This window comes from Kazachstania africana, chromosome 10, assembly GCF_000304475.1.
Source record: "Kazachstania africana CBS 2517 chromosome 10, complete genome".
In the NCBI taxonomy this organism is placed as follows: Eukaryota; Fungi; Ascomycota; class Saccharomycetes; order Saccharomycetales; family Saccharomycetaceae; genus Kazachstania; species Kazachstania africana.
The window spans coordinates 450,292-470,927 of NC_018949.1; the positions used below are offsets into that span (position 1 = coordinate 450,292).

At 37.5% G+C, this 20,636-nt stretch overlaps 9 protein-coding genes across 9 annotated transcripts; 4 read left to right on the forward strand and 5 right to left on the reverse strand.

Annotated features, from left to right (window-relative positions):
• Positions 1 to 253: 253 nt before the first annotated feature.
• ROT1 (Rot1p) lies at positions 254 to 1,015 on the forward strand (the record flags this gene model as incomplete). The annotated part of the gene is made up of 1 exon (XM_003959387.1): positions 254 to 1,015. The coding sequence occupies one exon, from the start codon at positions 254 to 256 to the stop codon at positions 1,013 to 1,015; it is 762 nt and encodes a 253-aa protein (XP_003959436.1).
• A 27-nt stretch (positions 1,016 to 1,042) lies between these two features.
• Positions 1,043 to 2,175, reverse strand: RAD14 (DNA repair protein RAD14; the record flags this gene model as incomplete). The annotated part of the gene is made up of 2 exons (XM_003959388.1): positions 1,043 to 2,083; positions 2,149 to 2,175. 2 exons carry the CDS (start codon positions 2,173 to 2,175, stop codon positions 1,043 to 1,045), a joined length of 1,068 nt encoding a protein of 355 aa, XP_003959437.1.
• A 421-nt stretch (positions 2,176 to 2,596) lies between these two features.
• On the forward strand, positions 2,597 to 3,268 carry ERG2 (C-8 sterol isomerase ERG2; the record flags this gene model as incomplete). The annotated part of the gene is made up of 1 exon (XM_003959389.1): positions 2,597 to 3,268. One exon carries the CDS (start codon positions 2,597 to 2,599, stop codon positions 3,266 to 3,268), a length of 672 nt encoding a protein of 223 aa, XP_003959438.1.
• A 276-nt stretch (positions 3,269 to 3,544) lies between these two features.
• Positions 3,545 to 4,720, forward strand: TOM40 (TOM complex pore protein TOM40; the record flags this gene model as incomplete). Its single annotated transcript, XM_003959390.1, has 1 exon — positions 3,545 to 4,720. The coding sequence occupies one exon, from the start codon at positions 3,545 to 3,547 to the stop codon at positions 4,718 to 4,720; it is 1,176 nt and encodes a 391-aa protein (XP_003959439.1).
• Positions 4,721 to 4,862: 142 nt separating this feature from the next.
• INP1 (Inp1p) lies at positions 4,863 to 5,744 on the reverse strand (the record flags this gene model as incomplete). Its single annotated transcript, XM_003959391.1, has 1 exon — positions 4,863 to 5,744. The coding sequence occupies one exon, from the start codon at positions 5,742 to 5,744 to the stop codon at positions 4,863 to 4,865; it is 882 nt and encodes a 293-aa protein (XP_003959440.1).
• A 347-nt stretch (positions 5,745 to 6,091) lies between these two features.
• Positions 6,092 to 8,989, reverse strand: PFK2 (6-phosphofructokinase subunit beta; the record flags this gene model as incomplete). The annotated part of the gene is made up of 1 exon (XM_003959392.1): positions 6,092 to 8,989. One exon carries the CDS (start codon positions 8,987 to 8,989, stop codon positions 6,092 to 6,094), a length of 2,898 nt encoding a protein of 965 aa, XP_003959441.1.
• A 1,335-nt stretch (positions 8,990 to 10,324) lies between these two features.
• KAFR0J02430 (uncharacterized protein) lies at positions 10,325 to 11,116 on the forward strand (the record flags this gene model as incomplete). Its single annotated transcript, XM_003959393.1, has 1 exon — positions 10,325 to 11,116. One exon carries the CDS (start codon positions 10,325 to 10,327, stop codon positions 11,114 to 11,116), a length of 792 nt encoding a protein of 263 aa, XP_003959442.1.
• Positions 11,117 to 11,279: 163 nt separating this feature from the next.
• On the reverse strand, positions 11,280 to 18,005 carry KAFR0J02440 (uncharacterized protein; the record flags this gene model as incomplete). The annotated part of the gene is made up of 1 exon (XM_003959394.1): positions 11,280 to 18,005. The coding sequence occupies one exon, from the start codon at positions 18,003 to 18,005 to the stop codon at positions 11,280 to 11,282; it is 6,726 nt and encodes a 2,241-aa protein (XP_003959443.1).
• Positions 18,006 to 19,160: 1,155 nt separating this feature from the next.
• RRT12 (Rrt12p) lies at positions 19,161 to 20,597 on the reverse strand (the record flags this gene model as incomplete). The annotated part of the gene is made up of 1 exon (XM_003959395.1): positions 19,161 to 20,597. One exon carries the CDS (start codon positions 20,595 to 20,597, stop codon positions 19,161 to 19,163), a length of 1,437 nt encoding a protein of 478 aa, XP_003959444.1.
• Positions 20,598 to 20,636: the final 39 nt, after the last annotated feature.

Below are 20,636 nucleotides of genomic sequence, written 5' to 3' on the forward strand. Positions count from 1 at the left end.
TAATATTCATATCTACACCGCAAAATGCCACAACGTCAATGCCACATGCCACTGTTTCTTGTCCAAGCTCGATCACTCACCACGTGCGTACGTGCGGAAAGGCTTGGCGAAAAAGTTTCGAGGCTTTTGACAAAAAGAGATCAAAAAACTGTTTTAAGCTTATAAGGAGTTGCTTTCTTAGTTGCTTCAGGAACACTTCTGTAAGGTGACTAGAGGCGTATTTAACAATATTCATATCAAAGCACGACAGAAGATGGTTTCAAAGAAGTGGACGGCCCTTTTATCTGTATTGAGCGTCCGTAGTGTCTATGCGGAAGCAAATGCGACACAATTATATGGTACATGGTCTTCTAAATCAAACCAAGTGTTTACTGGACCCGGATTTTATGATCCTGTAGACGAACTTCTTATAGAGCCTGCGTTACCTGGTATTTCATATTCATTTACAGAGGATGGGTGGTTCGAAGAAGCTACTTATCAAATTACCTCTAATCCACAGAAACCTGAATGTCCCGAAGCATCATTAATCTTCCAACACGGTACTTTCGAACTCATGGATAATGGTACTTTGATATTGACCCCGATTACCGTCGATGGAAGACAGCTTTATAGTTCTCCATGTGACGATGATGGTGTTTCTACTTACACTAGATACAATCAAACAGAAACTTTTAAGAGTTTTGCTATGTATTTGGATTCATACCATGGTATTTATAGATTAGATCTCTATCAATTTGATGGATCTCCAATGCAACCATTGTATCTAGCTTATCAGCCACCAATGATGTTACCAACAGAGACTTTGAATCCTACTGAAACTTCTAGTTCTGAGACAACAGGTTCTTCTTTGAAGAAAAGATCATTAAGAGATTTAGTAATAAGAAATTTGGAAAATAAACACAAGACAAATGCCGTAAAGACAAATCCACATAAATTGTTTTTAAGTGCTGATACTCTATGGTACGCATCTGCTACAATGTTGGGTATCGGTTCTATTGTATTTTTGGCATGTTGAAATACACTTATTTTATCCAAATATAAATTATATAGATATTTCCACAGTTTCTAATCCACAATCAATACATCTTCTTTTCAATATATCATTATTATCATCATCTTTCCCAGCAGGAATAGGTTCACCGAAATTGTGCTTATGAATAGAACCATATTTTTTATCCTGTAATTTCCTTGTAAATTCTTGAGCTCTTGTCTTCAATCTCATTTGTTTAATTTGTTCATTATATTTCTTCTCTTTCCTTTGTAATTTAGCAGTTTCACGTCTTTGCCATTCTTCATCAAGACCTGCTGATCCACCCCATTTCTTGAAGGCGAACTCTTCAATCTCACATCTAACAAATAATTGCATTCTTGCAAACGTACCAGAATGTGGATTCGGTTTCTCTAACCGATGGAATATAGAAGTGTCATTTAATTCAGGTTCCGTTAAGAAATAATCTTCTTTACATTCTGTCTTTGTTAATAATGAATATTTCTCAGGAAGTCTCTTTGCACAACTTTTACAGACGTTTAACTTATAGATGTCGTTCAATATGGGGTCCATTTCAATATTAACCTTACATTCATCACATTTTACCGCTTCAGACATATGTTCTGGTGGTGCTTTGTTCTCATACAATTCCCTTCTTTCCTTTTGTTCTCTTTTCCAATCGTCAAGGGTCTTTTGTCTTTTGCTGCCAAGACTATCGTATTCTAAATCAAATTCTGAACTGGTTCTATTGATATAACCACCATTTAAATTCTCCATAGTAGAAAAGTCATAGTCGATATAGTCAGACTTTCGTATTGTTGGTCTAATATGGTTAGGTACCACTGTAGAAGCGTCTCGGAGCTGCGTTATTTGCTGTGTTGCTTCTTCTGCTGTTGCAGCCGTAACTTTCTGCAGTGCTTGTCCTGTATCAGGCTGTATTTCTTGTCTTGGTGCCACCTTATCATTTTCTACACTTTTCTGGGACTCCAGTACGACTGGTTTCTTTGTATTTCGACCTTCAATCTTCTGTGCCTGAGATTTATTCAGTATTCCTCTCTGCTTCAATCTTTCCAAAGCCTTCTTCCTATTTGCTTCCTACACTGAACAGTTAGTAAAAACAAAAGAGATATGACTGAGCTGAATAAGACAAAATAACATACTATTCGTGCCCTTTGGTCCTGATTCATAGTTTCGATGGTCTCTATATTGTAATCCCAAAATTTCAAAGCTCATCGCTCTTTTCATATTGCTTAAATAACAACACAAGTTAAAAAAACAAGATGCCCTAACAGATAAACCACGAATATCCACCACATATTCAATAGAACTAGATAGTCTCTGAACCTCTGAATGTTCTATTATTAATCTAAGAATTTTTATACAAAATAACAGCCCCCAGAGGATTCGAACCGACGAATATTTTTCGCAGTATGGAAGATCTTAGGCTGTAACTCTCGTTTAATAAACAAGTCAAGAAATATAACGGTCTGTCCATCTAGTAATTTCTTTCAGGACACTATATAAGACGATTGAAACAGTCGAGAATAGGCTGGTGGTATTTCTCACAATTTTGTAAGTAAGAATTCAACAACTCCTCGAAAGAAAGCAATGAAGTTATTACCTGTGTTCCTGTTTCTAGGGCTGTCGTACTACTTTCTTGACAGACTATTCTACACTTGGTTACCAAGAAACTACATTTTTGACCCAGTGACGTTGAATCAAATTTGCAACAGTGTTATTGCCAAACATAACAGTTCGGACGCTATTGTGGATGTGAGCTCTTTGTTGGTTGACATTAGAACCGAATTGGCCAGTCATTACGGACCGGAGTACATCAACGAATATGTTGAAGAAGAGTGGGTGTTCAACAATGCAGGCGGTGCCATGGGTCAAATGATAATTTTACACGCTTCTGTCTCTGAATATTTGATCTTCTTCGGTACTGCCGTAGGTACAGAAGGTCACACCGGTGTACACTTCGCTGACGACTACTTCACCATTATTCACGGTGAACAAACCGCTGCACTCCCATTTGCTGTGGAGCCTGAAGTGTACACTCCAGGTACAACGCACCATCTGCCAAAGGGATATGCCAAACAGTACAGTATGCCCAGTGGCTCTTTCGCTCTTGAACTTGCCCAAGGGTGGATCCCATGTATGCTACCATTCGGATTCCTAGACACGTTCTCAAGCACTCTGGATATTTATACATTGTACAGAACCGTCTATTTGACCGGTAGAGACATGATTAAAAATTTGGTACACAACCATAAATTCTGAGCAGCAAAACACCGCAACAAATAGGTATAGATATACAATGTATGTATTCAATAACATAGGCTTTTAATAGCGTATAGTGGCCTCCAAATGGCTCTGATTGGCTCTGAGCTTCTTGAATTCGATGAGCATTAAATCGCTTACAACGACTAGCGTCTAATTGATGGACGAATATTTGATTTTTCAACGGCAGCCAAAAATGACTTGGAAGAATACATATTTGGTAGTACAAGCTTCGAACAGGAGTGGAGTTGCTTGAACTATCTTAGTCAATTGCTAATGAATTCCACCGCTGCTAATCTAAATAAGCTGCCAACATCTCCAGAGGTAGCTCCAATGACTCCAGAACAGTCAACAGAATCCTTTTGGTCATCAAATCCCATTTCAAGCTTCTTTATTGATAAATACAGTCAATTAAATGGTCACAAAAGATCTTTAGAGTTGACCAATCCAGGGACAGTCGAAAATTTGAATAAAGAAGTTTCTCGTGATGTCTTCTTATCCCAATATTTCTTTACTGGTTTGAGAGCTGATTTGAATAAAGCATTCTCATTAAATCCAGCTTTTCAAACTTCTCATACTTTCTCTGTGGGTTCAACCACTTTGCCAAGTTATGCCTTCTCTGCTTTGTTTGCTGATGATAATTTGTTTTTGCAAGGTAATTTAGATAACGACTTCTCATTATCTGGTAGATTAAACTATGGTTGGAATAAAAACAATATTTCCAAATTAAACTTACAAATCGCTGAAGGTCAACCATCAATGTGTCAATTGGAACAAGATTACCAAGGTCCAGATTTTTCCATAAATTTAAAGACTTTAAATCCATCTTTCAATATTTTAGCCAATAAAAATACTGTAGATTTCAATGGTGTAGCGGTAGGATCCATTTTACAAAGTATCTCACCACAATTATCTCTTGGTTTGGAAGTTTTATACTCAAAACCACAAGCAAGCGCGCCAGCTGATGCAGGTGTTTCATATTTGACTCGTTACGTCTCAAAGAAACAAGACTGGATCTTTTCTGGTCAATTACAAGCCAATGGTGCCTTAGTAGCCTCTTTCTGGAGAAAAATCTCTCCAAATGTCGAAGCTGGTATTGAAACAAACTTACAAGCAGGTATGGTTCCAATCACTGATCCTTTAGTTGGAACCCCTATCGGTGTTCAACCAACCATTGAAGGTTCTACTACCATTGGTGCAAAATACGAATATAGACAATCTGTATACCGTGGTACTATCGACTCCAATGGTAAGATCGCATGTTTCCTAGAAAGAAAAGTTTTGCCAACTCTTTCCATTTTATTCTGTGGTGAAATCGATCATTTCAAGAATGAAAATAAACTTGGTTGTGGTTTACAATTTGAAACAGCAGGTAATCAAGAATTATTAATGATGCAACAAGGTTTAGATGCTGATGGTAACCCATTACAAGGTCCTCCCATTGTTGATTGAGTGACTTAATTCAACATTAACTTCCCACTCTTTCTACCAACTCTTCTTGTCTATATTATATTTGTGCTTTTCTTTTCAAATAGAGAAAATTTTTACTTATAATTGAATATGCAAATACTAATTTATTTATATATATAAATAGTTATAACTTCAAATCTTTAAATGAAACCAACGTTTCATAATCTGATAATACTGATATTGACCTTCTGGCAATTTGTTTCTCTTGGAAAGTGGGAATATATAAACTTGCGCGTTTTCTTACGTTGATTTCATGCTGTTTTGCCACTAGCGCATGCCATGACGGTATGACTTTATTAATAGCTCTCTTGAATGCTTCATTAATTATGGTTTCGTGGTCTTGTTGTTCAGAAACAGCACCACTATTAGGAACGGCATTCAATTCATCCTCTAACAAATAATTCAATTCGTCATCATCTTTTTCTTCTTCTTCTTCCTTGCCACTAGCACCATTCTGGCCCTCCTCATTTGAAATTGAAGATCCCAAAATTGTAGTTTTTACATCTGTTACAGCCGAATTTACAAATTCACAGATCCTAGAGACTACGTTCTCAAAATCACGTCCAACTTCCCTTAAATAACTATTCTTTTTACCACATTTATCTATGTTAAGAAATTCTATCTCCCATATTCTATCAGGATTGAAGAAGAACATGAGATACTTGAACTTTCTAGAATCAGGCTTTGATATTTTTAATTTGGGTAGCAATGGATGGATGACGTTGTTACTTCTCCCAATTGACATGAATTTAGAGCATGAACTCTTCGTCCTTATTTCATATATCTCGATAGGACCCCTACACAGCAGAGATTTTGAATTCTGGTTCAAAAGAAGACTGGTAACTTTAACATTGTCGTACTTGAATAGTGTGTTTTTTTGAGCTGAAGACCTCTTAAGATTGGGGTTTTTATGAGACAACTTCAAGGAATTCCTAATACTTTGTAATTTTGTACTCTTCGTTGGCGTGCTATCAACACTCATCGGCCTGTTGTTCGCATCTCTCATCTTAACATACTTTGTTTATTGACAGTATACTTCAAAATTTAATCTCGGAACCATTCTCGCCTTACTATATAAAATGTCAACAAGAATGATAAAACGACAGTAAATAATAATAAATAAATAAATATATTTATCATGATAAGTCTTTTTAAATTCAATAAATTATCAAAGAATCGTCTATATCACATATTCCAATATACATAAAGATTGTTTTTTAACATATTATAAACAAAAATTAAAACATTAAAAAAAATAAATGCTAACCATTAAACCTAATATATCGTTGTACCTTGACCAAAATGTTCAAAAGGACGTTAATTTCAACATTTTGGACGATATATTTCTATCACTTAATCAACTCTCTTTCTACCGACTAAATGGTCAGCAATAGCTCTGATTTGTTCCCAGTGAATAACCTTTGGCATTCTCTTAGAAATTTCTGTTTCGTAATCATAAAGTTGTCTGATACTAGTGTATACGACGTGAGAACCTTTGACACCTAAGACAGCAGCAGTACCAGAGACAGCCTTGTCGTCAGCAGTGAAGTCATCGTTAGCTTCACGAGCAGATCTGATGGTGTCTTGTTGGTTTTCAATGAAATCAACAGCTCTTATAGCAAATCTAGTGGCTCTAGTTCTATCAATTGGAGATGGTAAGCCACCTTGTTGGACATGACCTGGGTAGGCTGCTTTAGCATCGAATTGGCCCTTGGCTTCGGCAGTGATAACTCTGGCTAAATCTTCAGCAGTTAGAGCGTTAGAAGCGTTTGTGCTCTTTAAGATTAATTTTCCAAAACCATTTCTACCTTCAGATCTGTCAAAGGCTTCAGCTAAGTTTTCAATATCTTGTGATAATTGTTCTAAAGAAATACCTTCTTCTGGAACATATGAAGCATGAGCACCAACGACTAAAGAAGCACATGTGGCTAAGTAACCAGAGTTACCACCTTGAACGTCAACAACGAAGGCTCTTCCTCTGGTGGAAGCTGCGGATTGTTTGACGACGTCACAGTATTCCATTAAAGCGTTTAATGCAGTGTCACTACCTAAGGAGTATTCAGTACCTGGAACGTTGTTGGATAAAGTGGCTGGAATTAAAACCATTGGGATTCTGAAAGCTGGATAACTGTCTCTGGCTCTTTCTAATTGATGTAAAGATTCAAAGGCTTCAAAACCACCGACAATGACTAAACCATCGAATTGGTATTTTTGGAAGTAGTAAGCAATCATACCCATATCAGCATCCTTTGGAGTGGCTCTGTTAGTTCCTAACTCAGAACCACCACGAGATTGCCAGCCAATCATGTCTTCCCATTTCAAGGATCTCACACTTTCGTGTCTGGCTAAACCGGACCAACCGTTGTAAATGGCATATGGCTTGTGACCTTGAGACATACAGTAAGTAGCCATGGAGTAGACAGCAGAGTTGATACCACCTGCTGGGGCACCAACATTGACAATAGCAATCTTTAATCTCTTGTCAGCTGGTAAGAGAGCTTCATTGTGGTCAGCTGAGTTAATGGCCATGAAGTTGTTTAGATGTTCAACAAATTCAGTGTCTCTTAAAGACATGGCTTTCTTGAAATCCTTAGCTTGAATAGCCTCAGCAACAGATTTGGTTAATCTGACAGATTCAACTAATGGTTTTCTGACAATCTTATTTTCATTGATAGCAATTAATGGAGATGGGGTATCTGGGTTAGATTCTAAGACAGCGTTAACAGCTTCAACACCTTGTAAAGTGGCTAACATACGGTCGTAAGCGACAGCGGTACCACCTCTTTGAACGTGACCTAGGGTGGTGATTCTGGTGTCTAAACCTAATCTATCGACTAAGACCTTGTGGACATCTGCTGGAGAGATTGGGGTTAAGTCAGCAGAGATAGCACCTTCAGCGACAATGACGATGGTGGTTCTCTTACCTCTAGCTCTGTGCTTAGCGACGATGTCACACATTTGATCTTGCCATTCGCTAGAAGTAGCTGGCTTTTCTGGAATGAAGATGTAATCAGCAGAAGTGGCAATACCAGCTAATAAAGCTAACCAACCACAGTTTCTACCCATAACTTCGACGACGAAAGCTCTTGAATGGGAGTTGGCAGTAGCTTCGACGTAATCGATGGCGGTACAGATTCTGTCTAAGGCGGAGTAAGCACCAATGGTAGCATCAGTGGTAGACATATCATTATCAATAGAACCAACAGTACCACAGATGTTTAAGTGTTGGTATCTTTGGAATTGTTCTTGAGATATTCTGTTTGTGTCGACTAATTCTTTGATTAAAGATGGCCATTCAGATCTGAAAAGATCAGCACCGGTTAAAGAACCGTCACCACCACAGACAATTAAAGCATCAACACCGGCTTCGATAAGATGTTGGGCTCCCAATAATCTACCTTCTCTTTGTCTGAATTCTAGACATCTGGCAGTACCGATGTTGGTACCACCTTCAGTGGACCAACCTCTGACGTCTTCCCAGGAAACTTCCTTGATGTATTCTGGACCACCTTTAACTAAACCTTCGTATCCTTCCATGACGACGAAGGAACGACAGCCCTTGAAAAGAGTAGAACGGACGATAGCTCTGACATTGGAGTTCATACCTTGAGCATCACCACCAGAGGTCATGACGGCGATAGACTTTTTACCAGCAGTGGTAGTTTTGTTTGGTAATGAAGGATAAGCGTCAGTGGTCTTCATACGGTATGATAGATCAGTGAAAGAGTGGTTCTTTGATAAGGAACCATCAGTGTTTGTGCTGGAGACAGAAACTGGAGAGTTTGAGGACTTGGTTGGTTTTATACTGACAGCGTTCTTAGTGGAAGTGACACCGATAATGTTACCTAATGGGTCAATAGTGTATAGTTCCATTGGGTTTATGGATGATGGGTAAGATTGGGAAGGATATTCTAAAGTGGATAAAGCGTCTTGTAAAGAAAAGATGTCGCTTGTGTTGAAGACTAAAGTTTGAGAGACTTGAGATCTCCAGTCCTTAGTCTTGGTGACAGATTCTAATTGTTTAATTTGTTCTTCGACAGCAGATTGTTTTGCTGCATCTACAGAGAGACTAACTTTAATGGAGATGATACCATTGGAAAGGATTGCTGCTTCTTTGTTTGAGAACTCTGCTAATTGTTCTAGCTCTAAAAATCTAGTGTAAAATTCGACTGTCTTTTCGAAAGAGTCGTTTGAATAAGCAGTCACGGTACAATAAGAAGTACCATTAACTAATGGAGTGTTAATAGTCATTATTGCTTTGACAGTGGTAAAATTGTATTCTATGGAAGGTAAGCAAGTATAAAAAATGAAAGATTGAAAAAGATATAAGCAAGAGTGTTAGTTTTTATTTAATTCGAAAAGAGGAAAAAGAAAAATTTTCAGATGTGATGATGAGAGTGAGATAGAAGACGGAAAAAAAAAAAAGAATGCAACAAGAGCCAGTCTGTATATCTTGGAATTAATCAGGATCAATGTACCGGGAGTTCCTTTCATCTCATCGAGAATTAAAAAAAAAAAAAAAAATAGCCTCGAGACAGTTGATGAACGAACAATATATAACGGTTCCTACGAAGGAACCGCAGTGCTCGACGGAGGGAAATCCAAAAAAAGATAGATAATAACAAAAAAATAACAGAAGAGTATTCCACGGCGTTCTCTGAGACATGCATCACACTTAAACTGGAGGGAGAGAAATTTTATTTCACCACCTGTTACCCGTCAAAGACGGTTCAATTTTTTTTTGAAACCGATTTTTTTGCTTCATTGCACGTGAGTGGGTAACTCTTCTACGAACCTACAAGGTATGGGTTTCTCTTGTCTTCCACTTTTTTTTGTTTTTCTTGTTACAAAACAAAAAAAAGTGGAAGCCCTTCGTGTGTTCCGATTGATATGCCCTGTGGTATTTTCATTTTCCACATTTTGGGTATCGCCCGCGCACGTGATCCTCCCACGTGATAGGACACCACCTAATACATTTTTTTCAAAGTTGTTCCGGAAAATCTTATTCTCTATCGCTAAGGGTCCTTCCCTTTCATAGAAATAAACGGTGCAGATTCACCCGAATCTACACGAAATGATATCGTTCTTCTTTCAGCACTCGCTGCGCTTATATCATATACAGGGGGGTCTCAACTAGCCTCTCGTAACCTTGTATTTCAGTCTCTGGGCCTCTCTCCTATCCAATCACAGTTACGTTCGGCACAGCCCTTTGATCACGTGACTTCTCTTCCACTTTTAAGCGTCAGTACATATTGAACCTCTTCTCTTCCATCTCCCTGGCACATGATGGCCCTTTACTGTTGAATCATGCCTAAAATAAAGTCTGGATCCACTAACAGGCCCAAGTGGTAACTAATCCTTTCAAGAAGGTTACCCCGGATTTTTTTTATGTCTTGAAGCCAAAATATACGTAATGTGCGGGCGACTATGGGTATCCCAGTATCAAGAGATGAGATGATCAACCAATTTTATTAAACTTTAAAAACTTTCCTTGTATATAACTCTCAAAACTTCTTATATCTTCAAAACTTATTAGGTCCCACACATCCTATCATATTGAGTAGTGGCTTACTCAATAATGCAATAATGTCCGTTAAACAGTATACCAATGATACCAGTAATGGGACATTACACAACCACCGTCATGGTCACCGCCCAATGTCCGCTCGTCTCACAATCCATTATCGTGAAAGAACTAATAATGATAATAATAATGTGAGAACATCGTCTTCTGCATCTTCTTTCTCTTCATATTCTTCCTTCTCATCATCCTCCTCCGGTTCCATCTCTTCCCAGGAATTATTCAACGCTGACCGTGAGTCAAATGCCAAGTCCCAACCTTTCAAAGTGGTCAAAACAGTACTTAATATAAGTCCCTCGCAATATAATAGTGATGAAAATAATAACACTGACACTTATAACGATAATGGCTCTACTATTATGCTCATAAATAACCCTCAGGATTATAAATACCAAGAAAATAAATCAAGATCACCTTCCCCATTTAAAGTACATGACGGTAATAAAAATAATGATAGCGATAATAGTGACGATTCTTTGAATCTTCTAGACCTATATCAATGCATTTCAACCAAACAACCGCATCTGGAAAATTCACAGTTTATTGCGAGACGATTTAGTGCTCCACATATTCCCGTAGCAAAGTCTCAACAACATCAAAATAATGAAGTCCAACGTGTAGCTACTTTTGCTGCAGATGAAGACGAAAGCATTGCATATATTCCCAGAGTTCGTATACCCCATAGTCAACAGAACCAGTTCTACGACCTAGATTTAAATTGTCCCTGTAATAGACATCATCATAGAAGAAACTCAATTGCTGTAAAATTTAATAAAGCACTGTACAAAAAATATTAATTCAAGCCATCATTGCACATAAATAAATAAAATAAATATCTATATATACATTGACCATACATTTAAATGAATTCTGTATTCTGTTGAAATACGTATTCATTAAAAATTAACATCTTTTATAATTCGTGTTGTATAATATGTACATATAATAAAAGCTATGCCGCTAGTGTAGACTTTCTAAGATTTTTTTCTTGTCTTCAGCAGATAGCATCTTTAAAACTTCTGACAAACCGTTAATTGCATTATCATGATCGTTTCTGATAGATTTGGCTAATCCTTGGGCAAATGATTCTAATTTCAATGACTTCAATTTGTCATCAATCGTCTGGAAGTTTTCTTCTATCCATTTAGAAACATGTTGATCGTTATCATTTTCAATATGGGCCGGGAGCCATGATCTCAATCTAGCTATCTTCTCTAATCTACTAGATGTTGGTAAAACTGAATCCAATCTTCTGATCAGATATTCTTCATCAAGTTTTCTTCTTAATCTCCAGAAGAAGTATTTACGAGATTCAGCCCATTGTAATTCCTTGGAGATGACTCCTTTCTTGGCCATACGTGTAGATCTGTCATGTAAATCTGCGAATTGTACGCTGATTTGACTGTATATTGGTAATAGATGTTTTTCACGTTCTGCTAACTTGATAGAGATTTGTTGATGTTCCTCACTAGTTAGTTGCCTATTGGATAGTTGTTCCTTCAATGCTCTGTATTTATCATCTAATCTTGACATGGTATTTAACAGTTTTTCTCTGCGGTATTTAATACCGACCATACCTTCTGGTTCAAGAACACCAGCACGTGAGTCAACATCCGCATACATTTCCATTTGATCTGGATTAATGGTTGGGTCAACAACAACCCATGAACCACCTCTTAGTTCACCAGTAGGTGGGATGTAAATTATTACAGGTTGTTTGTAATCAACCAAAGCATCGACAATAAATGAACCATATTTCAAAACTTCATTGTACATATCACGCTGACCACCGGAGAAACCTCTCCAATTGGCCAAAATCATCAATGGAAGTTGTTCACCATGATTGAAGTCCTTAATTGCTTGCGCTGTCTTAAATGCAGAATTTGGGTACCAAACTTGACCAGCCTCTTGGATCAATGTTTCTGTAGAGTTTGGATTTGCGGGATCCGCTGGGATCAAATTCTCAACTGTTCTCGTTTCGACAGCAATGACACCTAGTGGTATACCTCCTAATCTTGCCCTACCAACAACAACACCCTTAGCCCATCCGGATAAGGTTTCGAAGAATGAACCTTTATCAAATAAACCATATTCGAAGCCCTCTTCTGTTTCACGGCCTTCTAACATCCATCTAACATCATATTGTTCATTTGCCCTTGGAATAAAATCAACCGATCTGTCCCATTTATCCTCGGTTTCTAAAATAGGAACCGGCATGTCACGTTTGGCAGGAATGTAAGATAGCCATCTGACAATTTGTTCCACGGCAGCTAAATCATCTGCAGCAGTTAGATGGGAAACACCATTATTGTACATGATTTGAGTGCCACCTAATTGTAAGTTGGAAGTATAAACTTCTCTACCCAGCACCTTGTTAATGGCCGGGGCACCTGTCAAAATAATAGGTTGACCCTCAACTTGAATGGCTCTTTGACCCAATCTAACCAAGTAGGCACCAATACCAACAGATCTACAAGTGACTAAAGTTATTGTAAATATATCTTGGTATGCTCTAGACGTAGCACCTGCAATCAAACCAGAACCTCTCAAACATTCTACACCTAACCCATCATCTGCACCAATAATCGTTTTTATAACGAATCTTTCTTGGCCATTTTCAACAATACGTTCAGTAATGACAGAGTTTTCTTTTCCATAGCTATTCAAGGAATTCATACCCTCCGAAGTTAAATATAGATATTCGAAACCCTTGGATGGGTTTGTTTCATCTCTCCATGCAACTTGGAATAGTGGGACCAGTTCTTCAGCAATACCAATCCTTGCACCAGAATTGGCTGCTAAATAAATTCTTGGGATACCACGTTTTCTGGCATATTCAGTAACCTTATTGAAGAATTCATCTTCCTGTGGGCCAAATGAACCAATTTTGAAAGTTATATCATTTGCGACAATAACAAATTGACGGCCTCTCGGATATTCTGGTGTCTTCATAGTTACTTTAAAGGCGACCATACCTATTGAATTAGCACCAGCTTCTCTTTCAACTTCAGTGAGCTCTCCATTTTCATCCTCGATTAATTCATTTGAAATAAAGAAATCGTTTCTATCACGGGCAGATGTCTTGTCATCTCCTAATTTTTCAGTGTAGTTGTCCCATGTAGTGATTGCAGCTTGATGGAATAGATCAGGGAAATCATAGACATAAGTGGTACCCATTAGGTGTGCTTTGTAACGTTTTGGTTGCAACCATTCCTTCACAGGATAAGGAGTTGCGATTGGTCTTAGATGCATCGATCCAGGCTTCCCCAAAGATTTGAAAACCCATTCTCCATTAGCATTTTTAACTTCGGTGTATAATTCTGACTTTACAACGTATCCAGAAACATTGTTGATCAATGCTCTTAATGGAACAGGTACGCCAGTTTTTGGATCTTGAATTATTATACGGATTTCAGCAGAAGAGATACGAAGTCTTAAGAGCCTCTTACCAAATCTTTCTAAAAATCCACCAAAAGCAGCTTCAACGTCTTCAGGAGACACATCGAAAACAGCAGAAAAATTGATAAAGATATGGTTCAAGTCGGAACTTGACGTATCAATGATTTCTAAGTTATCTAAAATATCACTCATCAACCTATTAGCTTCAGAAGTCAGGTACTCTTGGATGGATATATCATTTCTAATACGACCAGTACGAATAATACCTCTTGTGAAAAATCTCTTATCTAATGGTGAGGTTTTACTAACAGCTTCGTAAACGTGAATGTTTCTATTCTCGGTGAAAATAGGTCTGATACTGAAGTTAGACATTCTTCCCAATTCTAATTGGAATGCACTTGCAGGTTCAATGTGACGGATAGTTTCATTTTCATCATAATTTGGGCCAGTAAATGTGTAGTATTTTGGATAAGTACCATCTTCGAACCCAAACATAAAGGTAATACGACGAATAGCAGAGTTTACCAAATATTGTTTGTTAACTTTCAAAATTTCATTCAATCTTCTTAAGATGATTTCTTCAGATTCAAATCCCTCTGTGGAAGCGACAAACACGTTACATATATTACTCAAAGTGGAAGAGTTACCGGATCTGTCTGGAGTAGGTCCGCTTGAAGTTGTGTGTTCAGGAATGACTTCTAATGCCTGAGATAAATCACTATCGACATCGTCTAAATGGTTGACCGATAATAAAATACCAGTTCTTAAAGGAGAATGCTCACTATCGACTACGTAGGATAAATCAGAAACGGACATGGCTCTATTTACGCCCATTTTGGTTCTAACTTGTGGAATTGAGGAAAATGCCGCAGAAGGAAGTTGGAATTTCCATTCAATTAATGGATTAGAGGTAGATAAGGAGTCGATATTGTGTGTGAAAACATCACCAACAGTGTATGCCCTATATGCACGACGAACATAGACCTGAGCAGCAGCTGCTGCTACCAATGGGTCAGGATGTATCAAGAATTGAAGAAGGACGTCGAAAACAACGTAATTAGAATCTATTAAATCCTTCAATATTTCTTGAGCTGGTTCGGTGCGTTTTAAACTGGAATCACCGTATGATGTATTTGTAACAGATGACCTCAAAATATGTTCGATTTGTTCAGTTCTTTCTTTTACAGATGGTAAGGCACCTTGGATGAGAATTTCTCTAGCTTGTAAGGCAACCTTAGCAGATGACTTGGATTCTAGTTCCACAATGTGTTCCAGCGGAGCAGAAAATATTGAGGCTACTTTCGAGGACACTTTACATAATGGTTGGTAATGTTTGAGTATGGCTGAAATTAAATTATTTTTTGCGGAAACTTTTGCATGGGATAAAACAATCAAAACCACCTTGTCTAAATTGTCAATATTTTCATCACGTAATTTCAAGATCACATTTTCTTGACGGACATTATGGCCACTAAAGAGTTTTTCAACATTAGAATATTCTTCTAGAAAGTTAACAAATACTGAATGTTCATGAGCTTCTAGACCATTGCTGTAACGTTTAGCAATGTCCAATAAAGGACTAATTGTAGTAGCTAATAAAGGATCGACACCGGGGCTCTTTACGGTAGTTTCTAAAATCTTTTGAATTTGTTTTGCTGGGAAGACAGCCCCACGTTTTATTGAGCGACTGACTAAGTCTTCTAACTGCTCATTTAAATCATGGGGTAATCTAGCGTGCAACGCAGAAACATGGAATCTCCATTCTGAATATGGTAATTCAGGATCTCTCAAAACCTCAATTAACTGTTGTAAAGATGCGTTCATAATAACTTGGTTATCATAGCCCTTTAATATATTTTCTAATGTAGTGACAAGAGACTTGAATTTAAAAGCAGGCTTCGTACCTTCAACCATTGGCGCCCCATAATCCGGTAGCATACCTTCGAATGGTAGAGCATGTTTTACCTTTGAAGGATCATCTAAGGTTAAAATTGCGATAATATCACCAGCAGCAATTGTGGAACCTGGTTGTTTAAGTAATTGAATTATACCACTTTCCTGTGCAATCAAAGGCATTTGCATTTTCATAACCTCAATTTCGGCATAAGCTTGACCAGCATTGATATGGTCACCATTTTCAACGAGGAATTTTACTAACTTACCGGGTGATGGCGTACGTAATTCAGTTGGATCATTTTCAACTTCAAGCAACGTGGTTTTTTGGTCAACAGATAATCTTGTAGCTTGAGATTCTTCTTTCCAGTATATAGTATGTGATTTGCCTCCAATTGCAATTAATAAGCCACCATCAGAAAGTTTATGGGCACGTACTTCACATTTGGAACCGTTAATAAATAGAGTGTAGCGATCGTCCGCAGATTTTGCTACAGTGAATTTGTATCTTTTACCTTCATGTATAAATTCTACCAGGAACATAGTTTGTAATTTGTCTCTCGACGGAACCTGGCCCCTCTTTAAGAAAGCGATATACTCTTTCCGAGCATTTTCTGAAGCAATGAAAGCTTTTGTGGCGGCACCACAAATGACAGCAATTGCTGGATCAGGCTTTTCAGCAGTCATCTTATGTACAATAAGATCATCTAACCATCCGGTCGTTATAGTGTTGTCTTCAAAATCTTCGGTTTCTAAAAGCTTAATTAAGTATTCAACAGTGGTTCTAAAGTCACCTCTGATAGATAATTCTTTTAGCGCAACAACCATATGTTTCCTAGATGCTTGTCTATTCTCACCAAATGCAAAAATGTGACCAAATTGTGAATCAGAAAATGAATGGATACCACCATTATTACCAACGGAGAAGTAACCCCAGACGTTGGAAGAGGAACGGAAGTTTAATTCATGTAATTGACCTCCAGACGGTTTGAAACCTTCATTTGGATCTTCAGAAGTAATACGGCAAGCTGTGCAGTGACCTTTTGGAACAGGTCTTCTTTGTGTTTGTAAGGACTCTTCTGTTTTGAATTCAAAGTCGATTTCTGTTGCAGAATGTGGATTCATACCATAAAAAACTCTGATATCACTAATTCTATGCATTGGAACACCCATGGCAATTTGTAATTGTGCAGCAGGCAAGTTTACACCAGTAACCATTTCTGTAGTTGGATGTTCAACTTGTAATCTTGGATTTAATTCTAAGAAATAGAATTTTTTATCTTCACTTGAATATAAATACTCTACGGTACCTGCCGATACATAGCCAACTAATTTACCCAATCTTACAGCAGCTTTTTCCATTTCATTGAAAGTAGTTGGTTCAGCTATAGTAACTGGAGCTTCTTCTATAATTTTTTGATGACGTCTTTGAACTGAACAATCACGTCCAAATAGAGAAATGTTTGTACCATATTGATCAGCAAGTAATTGAACCTCTAAATGGCGTGCTTTACCTGCTAACTTCATTATAAAGATTGGAGATCCCGGGATTTCGTTTGCAGCTTGTTGATATAATTGAATGAAATCTTCTTCACGTTCAACTTGCCTGATACCTTTACCACCACCACCTTCGGAGGCCTTGACCATTACAGGGAAGCCAATTTTCTTGGCGATTGCTAAACCTTCTTCAGGAGAATGGCAACAACCTTTATCATAAATATCATCATCAACAGAAACTAAGCCAGAATCTTTATCTACATGAACCGTATCGACACCGGTACCAGACCAAGGTATACATGGCACACGAGCATGTTGCGCCACAATTGTAGATGAAATTTTGTCACCAAGAGATCTCATTGCATTTCCAGGAGGACCAATGAAAATAATTTTTCTCTTTGAATTAGCTAACTTTTCTGGTAACAGAGGATTTTCAGAAGCATGACCCCAACCAGCCCAGACAGCGTCAACGTCAGCTCTTTCAGCAATTTCTACTATAAGATCGACGTTAGCGTAATTGTTATTATTTGTGCCTCCGGGAACTTCGATATATTGATCAGCCATACGAATATATTCTGCATTGGCTTCGATATCTTCAGGAGTGGCCATTGCGACGAATTGTACAGTTCTATCATTACCGAAGGTTTCGTAAGACCACTTTCTAATGGATCTAATTTCTTTAACTGCAGCAATACCATTATTAGCAACTAAAATTTTGGAGATAACGGTATGGCCACCGTGAGATTTCACAAAATGTTTTAAAGAAGATTCTTCAGTGGTTTCAACTGTATTCAAACCGATGAAATGACTGGGTAAGATTTTATGTTTCTTTGAATAATCAGTGATTTCGTACTGTTCTTTTGAAGTATTTTCATCGAATAAATTTTCGTCACTCATTTTTGCTCTTATTCTTGTTGTGTGTAAATAGTTGAAAGTTGAACGATAGAATGGGTTTATATAGCTTAAATTTCTCCTCGAATTCAATAAAAGAAATCTATTAATGCGTGATAGAGAGAATATTTTTGTGAATTGTTGAACTAATCTCTTTTGTGTGATCACCTTTATTATCTCTTATAAATAGGAAAAAAATAGAAAAATATCAGCTTTTGTCACTTTGAGACTTCTGAATGGGAAACTTGGTAATAATGACAAGTTATTTCGATATGGTAAATATAAAGGTTTTCAATAATTTAGCATTCGCAATCCCAACAGAAAACTTTTACCCAGTTATTGAATGAAATTCTTGAAAGGGATCGGTAAAAAGGACAATAGTGACGATTGATGATATATTTGAGTACAGCACACGCAGTCCTTTGTAACGCTCGAGAAACTCGAATTTATTTATATTCAACAAAGTTGAACCACCAGTTCGAGACTGTGAAATTTTCAAAATCAAACGTAAAAAATTCACATTCACAAAATCCACTTTCGTGTTCATTGAAAGCCAAAGAACAAAAAAAATCGTTGAGCAAACTGTAAATCATCAGAAAAGGCGAAGTCGTTAAATTTTTGTCACTGGGGAAACAAAGCTTTGCAGCGTTACAAACGATGGGCACACAATGGAAACGAAGGCCTGACAGAAGCAACAGCTAGTCTCACAGTGTTTCTCAGTAGTACTACTTCTTAATGCTTCTTCTCTTGATGTGCTCAGTACTTGTCTCTTCTCAATTTGGACCTGTCAATGTCGTCTTGTTGTTCCAGTATTATCCCTCTCATTCTATGTAAACTTGTTGGAACTTTAGTTTCAATTCACTATTCTCACCCAACTGAATTGTCAACGAACTTCCGAATAGATGAAATCAGTTGCTTCTATATGAACCAGAAGGTACTCTTTCAGCGGATATTTTTCTCTTCCATTCTGGCACTTTGTTCTTTATATATCTACGGGAAAAAAACTAGCCGCTCAAGTCTACAAAGCTGGCATCATAAGTCTTTCTAACGCATCTATATATATATAAAGTCAATGCTAATTTGTAAAACGGTAATCTCGATGTCTGTGATATCTATAGCTATTTTGTTTATGTATGTAAATATGAAACATTGTAATGGACGTTATATACGTTTTGTTAGCTCCATGTGTCTTTTCCGGATACTAAGGTTCTTGACCGGGAGTGAAACATCATTATTCAGATTCAAAATACGTCTTGATACACCGTGATCCTTCTTAATGGAATAATTATTTAATTCTTCCACCAAGATGTCGAGATCTACCTGTGGATAAATATACTCTTTATATTGGTCATCTTCCTTTTCAATTCCATTAAATAATACTCTATTAGGTGTATTTGGTTTAAATAGTAAAGTTCTTTTCTGGAAAACGTCATCAGTGGCCATCTTGATCAGTGTACTCTTAATATCATCGTTTGGTATTCCTTTATCTAATAATATGGCAACCTGCCCACAAACTATTGGTGATGCCATTGATGTTCCGGAATATGAAATATTTTTAACCATGGGGAAATTGGCTAGCGATTCAACTGCAACTCCTGGTGCGTAGATATCTACACAAGGTCCCCAGTTACTAAATTTAGCTATTGTATCAATTCTATCATCAAATGCTCCAACGGTTATTGCTTCTTCTGCTGAAGCGGGGCTTGTCCAACACGCATTTATGTTGAAATTACCAGCAGCAACAACCATCACCACACCATCTTCCGTGGCTGCTTGGATTGCCTTGTTGATTATAGCATTTTTAAAAGAACCAAGACTTAAATTAGCAACACATCGTTTTTCGGGATGCTCATGACAATCATTGACAGCAAATTCAATGGCACTTAGGACAGTAATCAAAGTGCCAAACCCAATTTCATCCAAACATTTTACATCAACCATAGTTACTCCCTTTGCAACACCGTACGTCTTTGAACCAACCAACCCTGCTACATGAGTACCATGTCCATTAGAATCACCTTCACCGTCGCCGGTAAAATCGAATCCAAATTCAACCCTACCTTCAAAATCAGTCAAATTTCTCGATACGCCACTATCCAGGATATATGCCCTAACATCTGCTCCCTTGTGCTCTTTACCGTAATAATAATTAAAGCTTTTCTTATAGCTACTCACATTGGTAAAATCGTAAGGTAATTTGTCACGTCTCGAGATCCTTGCCAGATGCCTTGGAGCTTCTGATTGAACAACGTGGGAAACATATTCCTGCGTTTGCTCATTATTCAATTCATCATTTTCAAAAGCTTTGAATAAGATATTTGGCACAATATCTGCTACCAATGGATTCTGTTTCAATTTTTCCATAATTTTCTGCTTCTTGTTATGTGCAATATTCATTGTAATACCTTTAAACTTCCCGATTTTCAAAGTTCTACCCATTCTAGATCCAATATAATCTTTTAATGAAGTTGTCGTGGTATTTATGAATTTCTCCAATGCACTTTCATCGTTTGAGTTCAACGTTATCAGATATTGTTCGCAACAAACTATATTCAGTAATGCACCTACAATCACGGTACAAATAATAAGTACTTTCATCAGTTCACAATGATCTTATAACATCTCAAAAATCTCGAA